This window comes from Pelmatolapia mariae, linkage group LG18 (assembly GCF_036321145.2).
Source record: "Pelmatolapia mariae isolate MD_Pm_ZW linkage group LG18, Pm_UMD_F_2, whole genome shotgun sequence".
Taxonomy (NCBI): domain Eukaryota; kingdom Metazoa; phylum Chordata; class Actinopteri; order Cichliformes; family Cichlidae; genus Pelmatolapia; species Pelmatolapia mariae.
The window spans coordinates 24496738-24514237 of record NC_086243.1 but is presented as its reverse complement, the minus strand read 5'-3'; the positions used below and the strand labels follow the sequence as shown (position 1 = coordinate 24514237).

At 40.2% G+C, this 17500-nt stretch overlaps 2 protein-coding genes across 2 annotated transcripts; both read left to right on the top strand.

The window, feature by feature from the left end:
• On the top strand, positions 1–2369 carry LOC134616259 (gamma-crystallin N-A-like). Its single transcript, XM_063460989.1, has 4 exons — positions 1–39; positions 238–486; positions 874–1019; positions 2160–2369. The coding sequence occupies exons 1-4, from the start codon at positions 19–21 to the stop codon at positions 2293–2295; spliced, it is 552 nt and encodes a 183-aa protein (XP_063317059.1). The 5' UTR covers positions 1–18; the 3' UTR covers positions 2296–2369.
• A 2512-nt stretch (positions 2370–4881) lies between these two features.
• On the top strand, positions 4882–17500 carry LOC134617130 (activin receptor type-2B-like). Its single transcript, XM_063462323.1, has 11 exons — positions 4882–5324; positions 8638–8845; positions 10678–10793; positions 11189–11340; positions 11516–11659; positions 11824–11967; positions 12656–12804; positions 13012–13126; positions 13272–13410; positions 13650–13780; positions 14088–17500. Exons 1-11 carry the CDS (start codon positions 5273–5275, stop codon positions 14280–14282), a joined length of 1545 nt encoding a protein of 514 aa, XP_063318393.1. The 5' UTR covers positions 4882–5272; the 3' UTR covers positions 14283–17500.

Genomic DNA, 17500 nt, shown 5'->3' with positions numbered 1-17500 from the left:
AACAGCCAACAGTGGAAAATGTCTCAGTACTCAGGAAAGGTGAGTACCACAACAAGAATGCAGCCACAGATTTACGCCAGTGTTTCACAACAAAAGTTAATCACAATCACATTCATCTTGATGACCGGTCCAAACTTAGATGATTTTTTTGCATATCAGTTAGCTAAACTGATATGCAACATTTTCACTGTTTATTAGGAGGAAATACTCAAATCCTCACTGTTGTTATAAATATAGATTGTCTTCTATGAGGGGAAATGTTTCACTGGGAGAAAGCTGGAGATCTGCAGCGACTGTGACAACTTCCAGGACCGAGGGTTCATGAACAGAGTGAACTCTGTCCGTGTGGAGAGCGGGGCCTTCGTCTGCTTCGACCACCCAGACTTCAAGGGCCAACAGTATATTCTGGAGCATGGAGAGTACCCTGAATTCCAGCGCTGGAATGCCCACAATGATCACATGGGATCTTGCAAACCAATCAGGATGGTAAGTGTGTGTGTGTGTGCGAAAGATAGAGACCCCAGGGACAGACAAATATTTGGTTGGTTAAAAAAAACAGGCAGATGGGCACATGTGTGGCCTCATTTGTGCGCCTCTGTTTGTTCAAAGTAATAATGTTGGAGCTACTTTTGCATAACAGACATCATCAAAGAAACTTTCAGGTTTTTACATCTGATACTTATGTAATCAGCTTAAAGAACTGCACTTATATTTCATCCTCCACATGTACTAACCTTTAGATTTCTATAGGTGCAAGTGTTTTGTGCCCACAATACAGCCTCTGTCACATAAAGGAGAAAGCCTTGGTCGTTTGCAGAGAGCTGAAGTCAAACACTGTTGACTCAGCGATCACGCATGTCATTATCCTCCCAGCATGGAGAGCACTACAGGATGGAGCTGTTCGAGGGGGACAACTTCTCTGGCCAGTGCGTGGAGCTGTGTGACGACTGCCCATTTCTCCAAGCACGAGGCCTGACCAAGAACTGCATCAACTCTATCAAGGTTTATGGAGACGGGGCGTACGTATCTTTGAGGCCATATATAAGAGCGCATAAGACATGCCCTAAAACATTTTCCTTCATTATCCTTAAGTAATGAACTAAACCTTTGTGAAACTGGCCACTTTCGACTGACCTGTTACAAGGTCATTTCACACAATATATATTTTCCCACTTGCCTTTTGTTGTACTTAACAAGGCGGATAGTTCCATAAACAGATGTAAGCACAAATACATATAATCTGTATTAATTTTCTGTAGGCGTAGAAAGCAGACAGGTTGGGTTAAAAGAAAAACAAAGGCTAGCATTCAGAGAAAGTTCAGTCTGGCTTATGTGCAGGGCAAACTTTTCTAGGTGCCAGACCAATGACCAATGTGTTGCGCTGTATTAAACCTCACACATAAAAAATTTACAGTCTTTAACAGTGTAACAGCAAAACAGATGTGCCATCACCTTAAATAATTAGATGCACTCTCATCATTTTAATAGGGACTACTTCTTTGGCGGAAAGCAGACTTGTTAAAAAACACTGACTAAATACAGAAAAAATAAAATAAATATTAAAGTAAAGGTGGGAAATAAGTTTAAGAAAATGTGAACATAGTTATCTTGAATGCCAGTCTTTAAAGAGAGAGAGAGAGAGAGAGAAAATGTATTTACTGGCGATCAGAAAAAGAGCAATGTTTCACTGGATTTTCACATGTAATTGGTCAATATTGTTAGTGGCATGAACAAAATTCTGAAGTCTCAGAGGTGGGGCATTCTGGGGCTTTAACAACAATGTTCTGAGGTTCAATGTCAGCAAAAGTGCCTTTGATAAAGACCAGTTAGGGTCTCTGTTTCTCCCACTACTTACACGCTGCCAGTTGTCTCTTCAGCATTGGTGCTTTATTGGAGGCACCATTACACAACAAGTATTACATTAGAAAGAGTCTATCTCAAAGCCAGACTTCTTGAAGCCTCAGCAAATCCAAGCAAAACTATCAATACCGACTGATCTCAGCAAAAGCAAAGAAGAAAATGTGTTTTTATGTTTTTAATCTTTAAACATCAACCAAATTAGAGTACTGCCTGAAAATGTTTAGTAAGCTGACTTTCTTTGCACTAATTTATTACATTTTTGATGCATTTGCTCTTATTTATTCACTGCTACTGAACAGGTGGGTGTTGTACGAGGAGCCTAACTACCGTGGTCGCATGTACGTCGTGGAAAGAGGAAACTACTGCACCCACATAGAGTGGCAGGCTGAGAACCCCAACATCCAGTCTATTCGCAGGGTTGCAAACTACTTTTAAAACCATCTCACTATCGCTGTCAGTGTGACTGCAGGGAACAGATCGACTACACTGTCAAGTCATCTCACACGTGGCCCTGTGGGGCGATAATAAAGATGAAGAAAATGTTTGGCACTGCTTGTTGTTTTATTTTTGTACTGAATTATTTAAAGGTTCAAATAAAGTAGTGATCCTACAGCATCTTCAATCTTACTTCCATTTATTGTTTTCTCCTATTAATGCACACTCTTTGTGCAGCTCCCAACTTAACCATCGCATTTCATTGTAGACATGGCTACAGGCTATGATTCAGGTAATTGCTTTAAGTGCTGTGCTTTCCCATATACTAATGGATCCATTGCAAAGTTAAGATATCCTGAATACCACTCCCACGCAGATTAATAGATGTATGTGAATTTTATTTATCCAGGGGGGCAATTAAATTGTTGTAATAGTTTGAAAAAAAGAACTTACAGCCTGATAATCAACTATAGAAAACGCTCTAATGAAAATGTCCAGTCTTTTGGCACCTACACAGGTGAATGCTCTGCAGAGTCAGCACTGAACAGGAGAAACTGTGTGTCCTTCCTACATATACAGTGTATAAATCAAAAGAGAAAGAGAGATTCTGCACAGGGCGACAGAGCAGCTGTGCCTGCACTCGGGAGCTCTGCTACCACCTAGTGTCATCTATCTATTTTACTGCGGAGTATTGACACTCCGCTCAGGGTGATCTAAGGATCATGGCATAATTAACACCTGAAATTAATCTGCTACATGCTTTGTATGATGTGTATGCTACAAATTAAAAAAAACTGAACAGGAAACACAATTTCCTGTATAAACCTCTTTTTTTTAACCTTGTAATTTAATCTGACAATGCACATCACATATCCAATGTATTTTATGCCATCTACAATGCAACACAATAGGTGAAAGGCTGGTATACTTAAACGTATATGTAATTAACAGTCCTTTGTAACACTATGAGCTCATAGTTTCATGCTTTTAATGTGCCACTGCATCATTTCCCACATGTTCTCATTCTTCTACAAATGTCACACCAGGGCTGTGGCCGCTGGACCTTTAATGAGCACTCATGTGCTTTCTCTTCCAACTGTCATGACAACAGAACATCTATCTTTACAAGGTTTCGCTCTTGGCCTCTATTGAGTTACAGGGTCAATACAGGATAGCTTAATGAGGAAATGCTTTGTCTTGAGTTACACTGAATGGGACTAGTTTAAGGGCGATTACCTATGGCTAACCCTATTCCTAAGCCATTTGCTGCATAAATTGGCTGAGTGTCACCAACATGCCATTAGCCAGAATGTCAAAGTAGGAGAAAGAGTGGAGGGGCCGCCGTGGAAGGCTTAATGGCATTTTAACAATGTCACTGTTGATTTTCTGTGATGACGGGACTATTTATTTTGCACAAAAGACCTCAATTTTAAAAAAGTGAGCCTTAAAGGCTTGGAAGGAAACTATGCACCTTACTATTGTGTCACAATTGGTAACTATTCTGTGATAAATACACCTTGCTCTAATGGAGGCACACGTTTCCTTTTAAGTAGGGAGTTCATAAAAGAGAAGCTGGATAAGCATTGAACTTTAATCCTTATGAGGGAAATACTTCTCAACTGTCTGTTGACTGGGAAAGTTAATGAACTGACTAATCCTTTGACACAAAAACATGTAAGATCACAGATTGATGGTGTTAAACAATAACATTTTAACATGAGCTATTAGTAGAATATCAGATTTGAACACTGTGGGAGATTATTGTCACACACTTTAAAAAAAAAAAAAAAAAGGCTTGCCAGTACATTATGTAGCACGGTTTGGCTCTGTCTTGGTAGCTCTATATATTATATATCTTATATTTAATACTGTGTGATGGTAAAATGAGTAATTAGAACGAATGCATTTTAAACAGCATTTATGGTAACGTGCTATTCCAAATTAGGTCAGCTATTTTTAGCACCGCAACTTATGCATAAAAGATCATACAGACAGAATTTATTTAAGTACTTGTGGGGCTGCAAAAGCTATTTGTCACACTGACACAGAGGACGACGTGGTGTATTATGCATACAGCAAAAAGAGATAATTCTGCATTTGTAAAAGCTTCCTTTCACATTCATAAGCATTAGCTATTAACCCTCAATTTTAAAAAAAAAATTCTTTGAAAAAGTCCACACACATTGCATTCTCACCTATACCTTCGATTGCATTAATCAATTAGCCTTGGAATAATTATGATTATGGTTTAAACGCGAGGCTGTTTGTTAAGAACCAAAGAGTGGTGGGTTTAAACCAAACCCCGACCGCAGAAAGTGCAAGTCTTGTATCGGCTTCGATTCGGGACACACACCGACGTGGAAAACAGACCTCTCTCCGGCATTTGTATTTCTGACGTGATATGTGTAAAAAAAAACCAACAAAAAATGTGATAGTTATCGACAGGAAGCAAGAATAAAGTCATTTCAGGCGTGTATCTGCGGTGTCGCGTTAAGGTCACTCGCTGGCTGCCTGAATTCCCCTCTTTGTGTTTATACATCCGGGTTTCCCTGTTTGCAGCCCATTCCCCATTTAGAAGCCATTTTGGACACAGATCAGTAACATGCATGTAAACCCCGACCGACCTCCCGACGCAGCGGTGCTACTATTCAAGTGAATAACCTTAAAAAACAACGAGCTTCCGTCTCGGGTGTTTTATCGGCTTCCTATTCGGGTTTTGGATCCACTTCCGACGCGAAATGAAGCACCTATTAATGGAATAACAACCTGGCAGTCAATTAATCGCCCCTATCTTTTCTTGCAACATTGTTGCAGCGTCGCGGCTATTGACACGCGCTGTGGCTGTGGTGGTTTAGGCTGCTGGAGGGACCGGAGGCCTGTGGTCGTTTTGATCCTGGACTGATGTTTTGGGCCACCTGAGTTTTAATGTTCGCGACGGAAAGCGGGGGAAATCTCTGCCCTGTATTTAAAGCGGAACATGTCTTTTTCATGGCTGACTTGTTCACTTCTTCTGGGAACTTTATGCGCAGGTAAGCCGCCGTTGTTGGTCCCGAATTTGCAACAGTTTAGTCGAGCAGTTCGCCGCGATTATTTTCATTTTTTTGTGGGAGTGTGAGTAATTTGTTCGCGTTTGAAATTTCGACCCGCGAACGAGTCCGCGGTTGCGAGTTGTTTAAACTTTGTTGGCAGCTCGTTCAGCTGGGATTTTTATTTCCCCTCTACAACCATAATCGCCTTTTCTCCGTTTAGCCCCCCTAAAGACAAATATGTCACACTCGGGATTTTCCCTCATTTAAACGCTCGAATCACACGTAGTATTTTCACAGGAGAATATATCTTATCATTATTATTATTATTTTTATTATTATTGTACATGTATCCAAATTTAAAACTGTTGCTCCTTCGCTGTGGCAGGAATAGAAGGCAGCAGCTGCATCAACATCCTGAAACCTTATAGGCTACCTCTCAGGTCTGCACTCTTGTTTGTGGTTACGGGCTCAACAAGAACCTTCTCCAAACACTCTTTCCTCTGTAAGGATTTGTATGAATCGTTGGCGTTTGATTTGGAGAGACGGCAGCTGTTGTCACAAGTCAGGTCTTTGTCGTGAATCGAGGTTATTGTCTCCCACTGCTGAAGTCTCCATAGGGTTTGACTTGGTACCACGTGAAATTGAGCATGAGGGTTGTTTTTTTTCTTTTGTTTGTCGTTTTTTTGGCCAGCGTTTTTAAGCCCATGTGGATAATTTTTTACGTCCCGAAACGCATGTACACCCCTCTTCCTAAGCTAGGTATTCGCGTCTGTGACTGAACAGAGGGCTTTGAAACAATAATTTCCACTTTAGTTTTTTTTCCTCGAACTGTAATAAAAATTTAATTGAGGCACAGCTTTCTCTTGTGCCAGCAGCGCTGTGGCTAATGTCTTTATGGTTAATAGATTAGGACTGGCGGTGTACAGTAAGCTGCTTCTGCGGAATTCATGTTGTTGTGGTGTAAAAGCTCAGTAAGTGACAGAGGGAGGGGGTTGGGGAATGATATTGTAGTAAAAGTCCTCGCGGATCATGTGACCGCAGATATCAGAAATGCCATCTCGGTTCAATGAAGCGTTGAGCATCGCTGCTGTGTGTTTTATCCTTTGCTACCTTGCTTACTTCCAACCTTTTTTTTATAATGACTGCGATCTTTGGCCACTGTGTGCATTGCCTTTTTCTTATAATGAAGTCAGTTGTGTGCTGCTGAACAGCTATATGTATGCATGCGTGCCTCTGAGTGTGTGTGTAATGGGTTAGTGGGGGTAATATTGGGGGATGGGCAGGCTCCTATAGGCAGGGATTTAAAGAGACAGGCACCTTTTTTTTAAACCCTCCCCCCTCTGAACAAAGATTAGGCATGGATGTCCAAGCTAAATTGTGACTAACATGTACTCCATGTTGTCTGCTTTTGTGTTTGCCACAAACCCAGTTAGGTAAACAATTATTAGGACACGGGACACATATTTTATAAAATTTGCCTCTTTGCAGCACCACAGTTAGTTTGAAACGAAGCAATCTGATACAGCTGGAGTTAAAATGTCAACTTTAAATCAAGGGGTTTAAAAAGGGTTTACAATTTTTATTTGATTTTTTTTTTTTTCTTTTTCTTTTTTTTACATTTTCACAGCCTCAGAAGTAAATCAATAATTAACTGGTAAGACTTTTGATGTCCATAGTTATAGTATAGCTGTTCAGAGGAACTCTCAATTCACAAACCGAAGAGGTGTTAATGCAAATAAAGGAGCCCATAATTTGGCTGACAATAAATAAATAAATACAACAGGGAGTAACTTGAAGAATTGTGGGTGGGAATGAGAATTGGGTCAAGAAAGAAAGGATGCGCTAGGCAACAGGAAAAAGTCATGCAAGACTATGAGTGACAGTTAAAGTGTTTGACTTCTTTTGTTTTTGAAGATTTTTTTTTCCAACATCCAGCCATCAAGCTGGGTGTAGGACTCAAGAACAGAAAGGTCATTGAGAATTCCATGACAAATTTCCCAGCTTTAAACAAAAGCCTGGAAAGTTTTGGAACAAAACTCTTTGGACAGATAAAGCCAAACGTTTACTGGAATGATGGTAAGAGAAAAGGATGGAGAAGAAGGAGGCATCTGTCAAATATGGTGGAGATAGTGGGCATATCATGCTGCCAGTGAAATTGAGTTTGTGTTTGTTCATAAATATACTATATAAATATATTTTACACTGAAATTCAGTCAAGTGACTTTGTGCTGTGGAAGTCATTGTGTAGTGTTTCACAATGCAGAATAACATTGAGCTGAATAGTGTTGCAGAAGCAAGCTCCTTAAGATTCATTTTGATTTCATTCACATGATCTCAGCCCAACTGTGTGTGCTTTTCACTAAAGATAAAAACTGAAGGCCAAAATACCCACAAACAAGCTACAACTGAAGGTGGCTGTAGTCAAGGCCAAGTGAAGCATCTAAGGAAGGAAACTTGCTCAGTATTTGGTGTTGTCCATGGATTCCAGACTTCAATGAGTACAAAGAATTTTTGTGCAAGTACTGGTAAAAATGAATCCTTACATGTTATAATTGTTTGTTCAGCTACTTGAAAATCAAGACCATGTGTTTAGAAACAAAAACAAAACTTAATTCATAAAAGGTTAGTTCAATATTTTATTAAACCCCCTGAAAATCTGAGAGTTCACACTTGAGCCACACCTAGATTGCTTCCTTTCAGACATAATTACTGAAAGTAAGTCACCATCCAAATAATCATGGAACAAACTGATTGCACACGTCTAACATGAAATCCAAGAAGAGAAATGAGAATAATGCCTTTTCATTAAATCATTCACCACTGGGAGACTGACAGCTATTGTAAAAAAAAAAATTACTGTAGTTTTTTTTTCTTTAGTGTTTCCTGTCAAAGCTCTCAAAGAATGTCTTATCGGTCTTTCCAGATGCGTCTGTAGTCTTTATCTATAGAAAAAGAATGCCGACGTATTCATGCTGCGATTCTTTACCACAGCAGGGCATATCATTGTTTTATAGCTAATTGAATTCTGTAATTTTCCCCTTCTTCTTTTTTAACATTTTACTCTCTGAAAAGATCTTAGTTAATGTGATTATGCCGAACTTGTATTCAGCACAAGTTTCTTAGCCCACAGGAACTCCCTTTTTACTACAGAGAGCTCCCAAACTTGGATACGTGCCAGAGTGACGATGGAGGCTCTGCTCAGCGATGTTTCGTCGTGGCACAGAGCGGAGCCTGCGCCATATGTCTGTGCTTCCGCCATTGAGTTACGATTCATTACGATGTGAGCTGACTGAGGCTTTTCTGTCATTCTCAGGGTACAGTCTTGGCGAAGCGGAGACCCGGGAGTGTGTGTACTACAACGATAACTGGCGTTCGGAGAGGACCAACCAGAGCGGCTTCGAGCGTTGCGAGGGGGAAAAGGACAAGCGTCTGCACTGTTATGCCTCCTGGCTCAACTCCTCAGGGACTATCAAACTGGTGAAGAAAGGCTGCTGGCTGGATGACTTCAACTGCTATGACAGGTCGGATAACCGTGCGAGGTCATTCGCTGCTGCGAATTTGCATTTATATTTCATGTACCTGGCTCGCACCCAGACTGACGACTGACTGACATTGAGGACAACAGAAAAGGTTCCCTCAGTACCTGCATATAGTTCAGTGCATCTTTTTGTGCCCCTCTCTCACTTTGCACTGTTAAAGACAAATTTAAAAAATGTTTTTGCCTGCCTTTAGTTTAATAAACGGAAGAGTAATCTCTTTTTCTCACATCACCATTTGGCCTCGTGATCTCGCAGAACAGTCAACCATCTCATGCTCTTTGAATGTTTAAAGGATCTTTTTCATTTAGCCTTGTGATGTTTTAAAAGGTGAATAACCGAGAGAAACCATGGGAAAATATCAGTTGCATGCCATAAAAGCAACCACGTATAACAAGAAAAGGAGATTAACTGTGGTCCAGTTTCATATTGCTTAAGGTGCTGTCAAGCAATCAACCATACAGGTATACTGAGACAATTTTCTTGTGCATGAAGCATAAGATATATTCAGATATTTATATTAGCCACTTATCCAATTCAGACTCACAGATATTCATCTTCAGACTGCTTGTTTTGTTTGATTAGTTGGCAAAACCTAAAACACATTCACTGTAGAATGATATAAATCTGAGAGCAGTGGCAAATATAGATATTAAGAAGCAGATGCCAGGTAATTTTTAGCAAATCATTTCCAAGTATGGGTGTTTGTGTCGGGGAAAGTTCTCTGCAGCCAACACATATTTGTGCAAATAGCCAGATAGCCTCTGTGAGCAGTGCAGCACACAGTTCAGCCCAATGATGGCAGATACATACTGTGACACGAGGCCACTCAGGATTTTGTACGTGAGGAGGAGAATTTAAAACCAGCCTTTATCAGAAGTCGGCATTGAACTGAGTGCCGCACTCAAACTTTCCAGTTATTAACATGCTATCCACAGCCTTTCCAACAAGCTGGGGTCCTCTTGTGGCATGGAAAGGGGAGCTGGAGAAAAGAGAGCTGCGATAATTGATCCTACATGACACAACTGTGTGTGTGTGGTTTAAAATGTGTATTTTATGTGGCTTTTATTATCCTTTCTAATACTTTGACATAATTTGCTAGATTAATGTGCAGATGTTGTGAGTTGCCAAATGGCAATTAAGTGACTATTTCACTGAGTGTTAGTGTGAAATTTGGGCATTACCAACATGTGACTAAAAGCTAGAGTGGCATATGTAGAAATTGTAGGTTTAGGTACAAGATGCTGAAATCTTTATTTACCCATGAGCTGCTGAGGGTAATTACAATAGAACCTGGGAAAAAATACATTTGCTGGTCAATTTAATCTGTGTGAAAAGCTCCATAAAATGGTTGTAGTAATTGAAGAGCAGTGGAGCAGGTGGGGAATTTTGAGTACATGAACATTTAGTGTCAATGGTTAATGGGAGGAATATGCAGATGCATAAAGTGTGAGAAATCCTGTGATTCCTCGGAACTGGGAACATCTGCTGTCTTAAGAGGAGTGAAAAGATGAAAAATTGGCTGTAAAATTAGTTTTTTTCCCACCCAAAACACAAAAACTCTATAAATGTAGTCTTTGCTGCCTTATATTTGTTGATACCAGTACAAGTAACCAAGGCAAAGATGTGCATTAGTTAATCTGTGGCAATATCCGATCAAATGATTAAATTGCGTTGTCTTAGAGTTAATATACAGCAAATACATGAAAACGGTAGACTGACACTACTAAACTTTAACAACCAAGGATAATATCAGAAAATGTTTTTGTCCGTTGGGTCTAGAACAGTAACGTTGATGCGCCATCTGTTGTTTTTAGGCAAGAGTGCGTCTCCATGGAGGAAAACCCTCAGGTCTTCTTCTGCTGCTGCGAGGGCAACTACTGCAATGAACGATTCACCCACCTTCCCGACTTGATTGGCAGTGGCAACCGAGGTGAGTGGCAAATGCATCGTATAGATAGTAAAGATCTCTTCTTTCCCACTGTGATTAGTAGGAGTGAATCTGTGCATTTCAATGAGACTACAAATCTCATTAATATTAATAAATGACGCCATATTTAAGAAGGGGCTATTGGATTTGACCGATTTTGATTATTGGGAATGTATATGTGTGATTCTTCTGGTTCTGGCTTTTTAATCGAGTGGGATAAAACAAAAATTAACCTCTATGTTAACTAATTTCTCAGCTTAGAATTGATGTCAGGCAATCTCATTACCCTGCCAATTTAAAATCAGCTCTCACAGCCTGTGAGGGACAAACGTGATGCTTAACATATCTTATGTGTCATAAAGCTGACATGCCGTAATTATTCTGTACCTCCTTGACAGTGAAAATCCAGCCTCCACCCCGAGTACCGTCCCTGCTCAATGTGCTGGTGTACTCCCTGCTGCCTCTCTGTGTGCTGTCCCTGGCCCTCGTTCTGGCCTTGTGGATGTACCGCCACCGCAAACCTCCCTACGGCCATGTAGACCTGAGCGAGGTGAGACGGGCTATGCTCATCTTAGTGTGAGACTTGTAAGGCCATCAGTAACGTAGTCCTGACAAGGATGGAGTGCTTGCCACTTTTGTTTTGTAGCACTGAAATTGCTAATGTTTTGAGGTGGATTCAGCAGTAGAATAAGACGTTTTTATTTATTTTTATTTTTTCTGTTCAGGATCCAGGGCCAGCTCCGCCATCTCCCTTGGTGGGTCTGAAACCATTGCAGCTTCTAGAAATCAAAGCTAGGGGGCGCTTTGGTTGCGTTTGGAAGGCCCAGTTAATGAATGAATATGTTGCTGTTAAGATCTTCCCAGTTCAGGTATGTCATTAATTCTGGCTTAAAAATATACGTCATATGCTTCAGTGTATGAAGAGATGCCTTTTTTCTTGTTCTAGATTCCATGTGCGCCTTTTTGTTTTTGACCGCCAGAATGCTTCTTTGCATCTTCAAGCTCTAAAAATAACTCTGGTTTGTGTTTACAGGATAAGCAGTCATGGCAAAATGAGCGCGACATATTCTTGACTCCGGGGATGAGACATGAAAATATCTTGCGTTACATTGCTGCAGAGAAGCACGGAACCAACATGGAGACGGAGCTGTGGCTTATCTCGGAGTTTCATGAAAGGGTGAGAACATATTCTGCCTACATACAGAATACACACAGACCGATACATCAACCCCAAAGCAAGTTTATGGTGAGGTATACGGCTTTTATGTTGACTAGTACCGCTGGAGGTTTTCCAATATTGAGCGAGCCTCTCTGTTTACCTCAAAACAAGAAAAGAGAATCGCAGCCTTTATTAAAAAGAAGATTTCACCACATATGTCTGATCTGCTGTTCCAGTAAATCCAAAAGCAATAGATCAGGCAGTGCTGCTTAAACTTAAGATGGTTTGTTTTTTAAGCTTGTAGCTTAAAAAGTTTGTATTTGATGTCAGATATTGCAAGATGTTGTGCGTTTGCAGTGATGCTGATATATGAGGACACGATAATTATGAACACAAGTGGGACTGATTGTTGCAGCACCTTTTTATTCTTGGTATTGATACAAACGTGGTTAGTTGGAGGCATCAGTGCATGTGTCATTGTTTTTTCAGGGTAAACGTTTAAATTACTATTTTTGATGTTTTGAAGTATGAAATTGGGTTTCTGTTATATTCTCCCAGACTACAGTATTTGCTGTCAAATGGAAATGAAACCAATTCCTGCTCCTTGGTGGATTCAGCAACAGCTCTTCTGTTATGCCTACGCCTGGATTCATGCGCAGTTGCTAATCCTTGTTTCATAATCCTTTGTGTGTTTGTGTGTGAGCAGGGATCCTTGACAGACCACCTGAAGGGCAACACTGTGACCTGGACAGAATTGTGTCACATAGCAGAGACCATGTCCCGCGGTTTGGCTTACCTTCATGAGGACATTCCCAGTTACAAGGGAGAGGGGCCTAAACCTACAATTGCACACAGGTAGGAAAATCAGCCTGGATTTCCTCAACTCTTGTTAGTTCACTAAAGATTAAACTGTTGCTTTTGATTTGAACAGAAATCTTAATTTACTGCTGCCCTCTCCTGGTTGTACCTCATTTAATATCTTTACTATGACAGTCTTTGTCTGACTTCTGTGACTAAACCTCCCTCTAATTAAGACATTGTAATGTGAAATTAATTCCCCAGGGACTTCAAGAGCAAGAATGTGTTACTACGAGATGACTTAACTGCAGTCATTGGTGACTTTGGGCTTGCTGTAAGATTCGAGCCAGGAAAACCTCCTGGGGATACTCATGGACAGGTATGTAATAACTTCATTGCTGTTGTGTTTTTTTTTTTTTGTTTTGTTTTTTTGTCTGCATTGGCTCTGTGATGCAATTGTTTGCAGGAGTTTCCTTCTGCTTATTCTTAAGTGGATAAAAACCCCAAATTCATTATCCGTCTAGGTGGGTACGAGGCGTTACATGGCCCCAGAGGTGCTGGAGGGAGCCATCAACTTTCAGCGAGACTCCTTCCTGAGGATAGACATGTACGCTATGGGCTTGGTGCTGTGGGAGCTGGTGTCCCGTTGCTCCGACACAGATGGTGAGTCAACATGGTGAAGGAATGTGTCTTCACATTCATAGGTGAAAAGGTCACATTGCTTGACCCCGGGCCAGTAAAGATTCGTTTTTGTTTTGTCTGCAAAGCAAATGAAGGGCAAAGCTGCAATGTGGATAAAGTTACTCTTTAAATAGTTTTGAATTTTCAGAAGTCAAAGTACTGCAGTATTTTCTTCTCCTGCGTAACACTTTCCACTCTGTTGCTTTGCTGTCCCTTTGTAGGAACAGTTGGCGAGTACATGCTGCCATTTGAGGATGAAATAGGCCAGCATCCCTCCCTGGAGGATCTGCAGGATGTGGTGGTGCACAAGAAGATGCGTCCAGTCATCAAGGACTCCTGGCTCAAGCATCCTGTGAGTAACAGAATAATAGCTACTGCAGTTTCAGCAGCAATACCAGGAAGTGGTGCATCCTTTTTTTTTTCTTTTTTTCCCCCAGTGAAGAGCTCAATGATTTGAGGTTAAAGTTCTTTGAATTTGTTGTGGCTTTGTAACTTTAAAATGAATGGCTTAAATTTGGGGTCACTAATAGAGTTAGGGATTTCTCTGATTTGGGTTTTATATTAAAATTATGAACAGAAGATGGACAATTTTAGTAAAAATAAGCAAATGCAACTGCCAAAAAGAAAATCCTTATATATTTTGTCTTTTGTGCGTACAGGGGCTGAGCCACATGTGTGAGACCATCGAGGAATGCTGGGACCACGACGCAGAGGCTCGACTGTCTGCAGGTTGTGTCGAGGAGCGCATCGGCCAGATCTCCAGGACAATAGGCAGCACTACCTCAGACAGCCCCATCTCTTTAGTCACGTCTCTCATCAACGAGGACCTACCTCCCAAAGAGTCCAGCACCTGAATGGGTGACACCATCTTTCACCTGAGCTCCTGACTTTTTATTTTTCAAACCCAAACTCAGCAGATTTTCGTGAATATTTAAAAAAACATATATATAAAAAAACAAAAGAAAAACAACAACAAAAAAATACATCTAGCAACTTAAATGCAGCTGCTATTTTATCCCAATACTGGTATTTTTTTCCTGTTTTTAAAGTGTGTGTGCGTGTGTGTGTGTTTCAAGTCGGATCCTACTAACACATCCATCTGCTGTAGTTGAAGTAGTAATAAGCTATGCGATGGGCACATCTGATAACACCCATGTGTCAAATCTTAAATGTTGTCATTACCTCATGTGTTTCTTTTGTGTTAGTCTATATTCTTTTTTTTTTTCTTTCTTTTTTTTCTTCTTTTTTTTAAATTACCTCATGAGTTGTCATCGTCGTATTTCGCGTCGTGGTCCTGATCGTCTGCGGCCAAATGAAATGAACCTTTTTGCTCCAAACCTCAGACGACGTGCTGCACACCTCGGAGGAACCGTTTTGAGACTGTTAGACAACATAAATACATCTTCCTCAGGGGTTGAAGCTTCTCGATTTTGAAACTCTGAGTGCGCTCCCTTATTTTAAACCTGTGATTTCCTCAAAATGAAAAACGGAAAAAAAAAGTTTCAGAAAACAAAAACCGGAGCACAGCTGTTTTATTGTAAGGGAGGGAGCTAAATGGGAGCTGTTTTGGACATTTTGGACTTGGATTTGGGGCAAGTGTCTTGTCCTCGGGGAACTACCTCTCAGGTATTCAGTAGGCTTCTTTGGAACATTTTCTCTAAGTTAAGAGCCGAGCTATCGAGCTAGCTATCATGGACATATTCCTGGATTTTTTTTTTTTTTATTTTTTTTTTTAATTTGTTTGAATTCAGAGTTACTCCTTTGCCAGTGCCAGGGGCATTGCTGGATGCTGTCTGAAGTTGCAATGTTACACATTCTTAATTTGAACTGTGTGAGTGAGTGTGTGAGTGAATCTGAAAATGAAATGATGTGAGATGGATAGAAAGTTTTTAAAGTGAGAGTCATGGGCCATACTTGAGTAAGCAACATGTCTGTTTTTTAATTTCCATGAGTGCGTGTTCAATAGACTCAGTCGGACACCAGTTCCCAGATACCTCAGTCACTGTATGTCATGCAAGGAGAGCTCAAATGGTTGCCTTTTGTCTCAAATGCAATGCCATAGTTGTACCATAACATGAATACCATACATTGAATGTCCGTTATGCTGCTGTGACTATTCCAGGATACTCAAGGATTTGTAGATGTACATGCATTCTTTGTTAATATAACGCTAACATGTGATTACTATCCACGATATAATGTGAGGCTAATATTCTGTTTTTGTGTGTTTTTTATTTTGACTGGGTAAGCCGTCAGGTGCTTACTCCTACAGACTGACCTCAGATATTCTGAAAAGTACCTCAGGCTTTTTCTACATGTATATCAAATTGTGTTATGTATTTTATTGTGTTTTTGGTAGTTGAGATATTTTATTGCTGGTTGGGCCTCTTGTCTGTTGAGATTGAGATTTGATTTTTCTTTTTTTTTTTTTTTTTTAGGAGTCTGACCAGTTTTCATGGTGTTAATTCTCTACAAATCTAAAAGAAGATGGGCAGATTTATGTAAATATGGGTGTACACACAGATGGCGAACACTGCTCAGTGTTTTTTGGGGTGGGTTTCTCTCTCTCTCTCTCTCTCTCTCTCTCTCTCTCTCTCTCTCTCTCTCTCTCTCTCTCTCTCTCTCTCTCTCTCTCTCTCTCTCTCTCTCTCTCTCTCTCTCTCTCTCTCTCTCTCTCTCTCTCTCTCTCTCTCTCTCTCTTTTTTTAATAACACAAAATCAGGGCATTAATGTTCTCATTTTGCAGAAATGGAAGAGATTTCTCAGTTCCACCTCTATATATTTAAATAATTTTTATAACTAGCCCTGCATAATAATTTTGTTTTTCTTTTGGTAGAGAGTGGCGGTTACTGATTTCAGTGAATTTCAGTGAATAATGGTATCGGTCCCTCTGGATCAGAAGCTGTGTGGGTTGCACTTTGCATTATAGAGCTCAGTGTGTATATTATCAAGAACAAACAGAAAAAAAATACAGATTCCTTTTGTGATTTGGCTTCCTGTTTTGAACAGTATTGCCTCAATATTAACCTGCTGATGTGATGTTCAGACCTGTTTAGTGCTAGTTTAGCCACATTGGACAACACACGGGCTCATCTGTTGTACGTTGATTAGTGCTGTGGAAAGATGGTGATTTTTAACAGTGATCTGTAATGCTTGCCGATGTGCAGTTTTGGTAAAGGACACTAGAAAAAAAAATCAGTCAAAATGGAACAATTACTTAACATTTTTAAAGTGTTTGGAGATCATCGTGTTTGTACCTACATTGATCGACTGATGATGCAGCACCATTGGGAGTCATGTGAGCGGTGGCATGTGCATGGTCCGAGGGTCCAGCAATATTTATTATACAGCAATAGTCATTCGAATATCATAGTTTAAGACATTTAAACTCAGCTGTGACTTAGCAGGTTTCTTCTGCAGATCAATAAACTACATCTCATCACACCTGGACCATGTCCTGATGGCGTGGACGCGCTAAAGTCTCCTGATAAGTTGGGGGGGGAAATGCTGACGGTTGCATTTTTAATGTGAACTGAGCATGGCCCAGGTGCTTTCACGAATTGTGCCAGAAATAAAACAGCAGTCGCGTAGGGGATATCTGCTGCGGTCTGTTGTTACCTCCAAATGCTGTCTTACACCCAGCTCTTCTGAACAGAAAAACCAGTTACCTCATGCAGTACCTCATTAGTAACACTAACATGGAGTCAGCCTCATCTTCAACAAAAAGAAAAGAAAAAATGTATCAATTATTGCGTGTGTATATATCTATATATACATATATATTTGACAAATGTAAAGGTTTTCTTCCTTTTCATGTGTGAATCCTGTGAAAGAAATCTTTTTGTTTTGTTTTTTTAAAGTTCACAGTCAACATTGTTCATTTCTTGTCGTGTGGCTGGATGTTTGACTGAATTGTGTGACTTTCCCTGTTTATGTGAACTGTGTGTGTGGGGTGTATGTTGGTTGATGATTTCACTAAAACAGTACGAATGGTAATTTTATCTGTGAAACAAAATGCTTAGAAATATAAACTAGATGAGAATAGTCATCCTTTTGTATATGAAAATAAAGA

Excerpts from the sequence above, each read along its gene's own strand:
- LOC134616259 (XM_063460989.1), top strand. The coding sequence starts at position 19 with ATGTCTCAGTACTCAGGAAAG. Across the intron at positions 40-237 it reads TGTCTCAGTACTCAGGAAAG|ATTGTCTTCTATGAGGGGAA; the intron begins GTGAGTACCACA and ends TTATAAATATAG. Across the intron at positions 487-873 it reads CTTGCAAACCAATCAGGATG|CATGGAGAGCACTACAGGAT; the intron begins GTAAGTGTGTGT and ends TTATCCTCCCAG.
- LOC134617130 (XM_063462323.1), top strand. The coding sequence starts at position 5,273 with ATGTCTTTTTCATGGCTGACTTGTTCACTTCTTCTGGGAACTTTATGC. Across the intron at positions 5,325-8,637 it reads TCTGGGAACTTTATGCGCAG|GGTACAGTCTTGGCGAAGCG; the intron begins GTAAGCCGCCGT and ends TGTCATTCTCAG. Across the intron at positions 13,781-14,087 it reads ACTCCTGGCTCAAGCATCCT|GGGCTGAGCCACATGTGTGA; the intron begins GTGAGTAACAGA and ends TTGTGCGTACAG.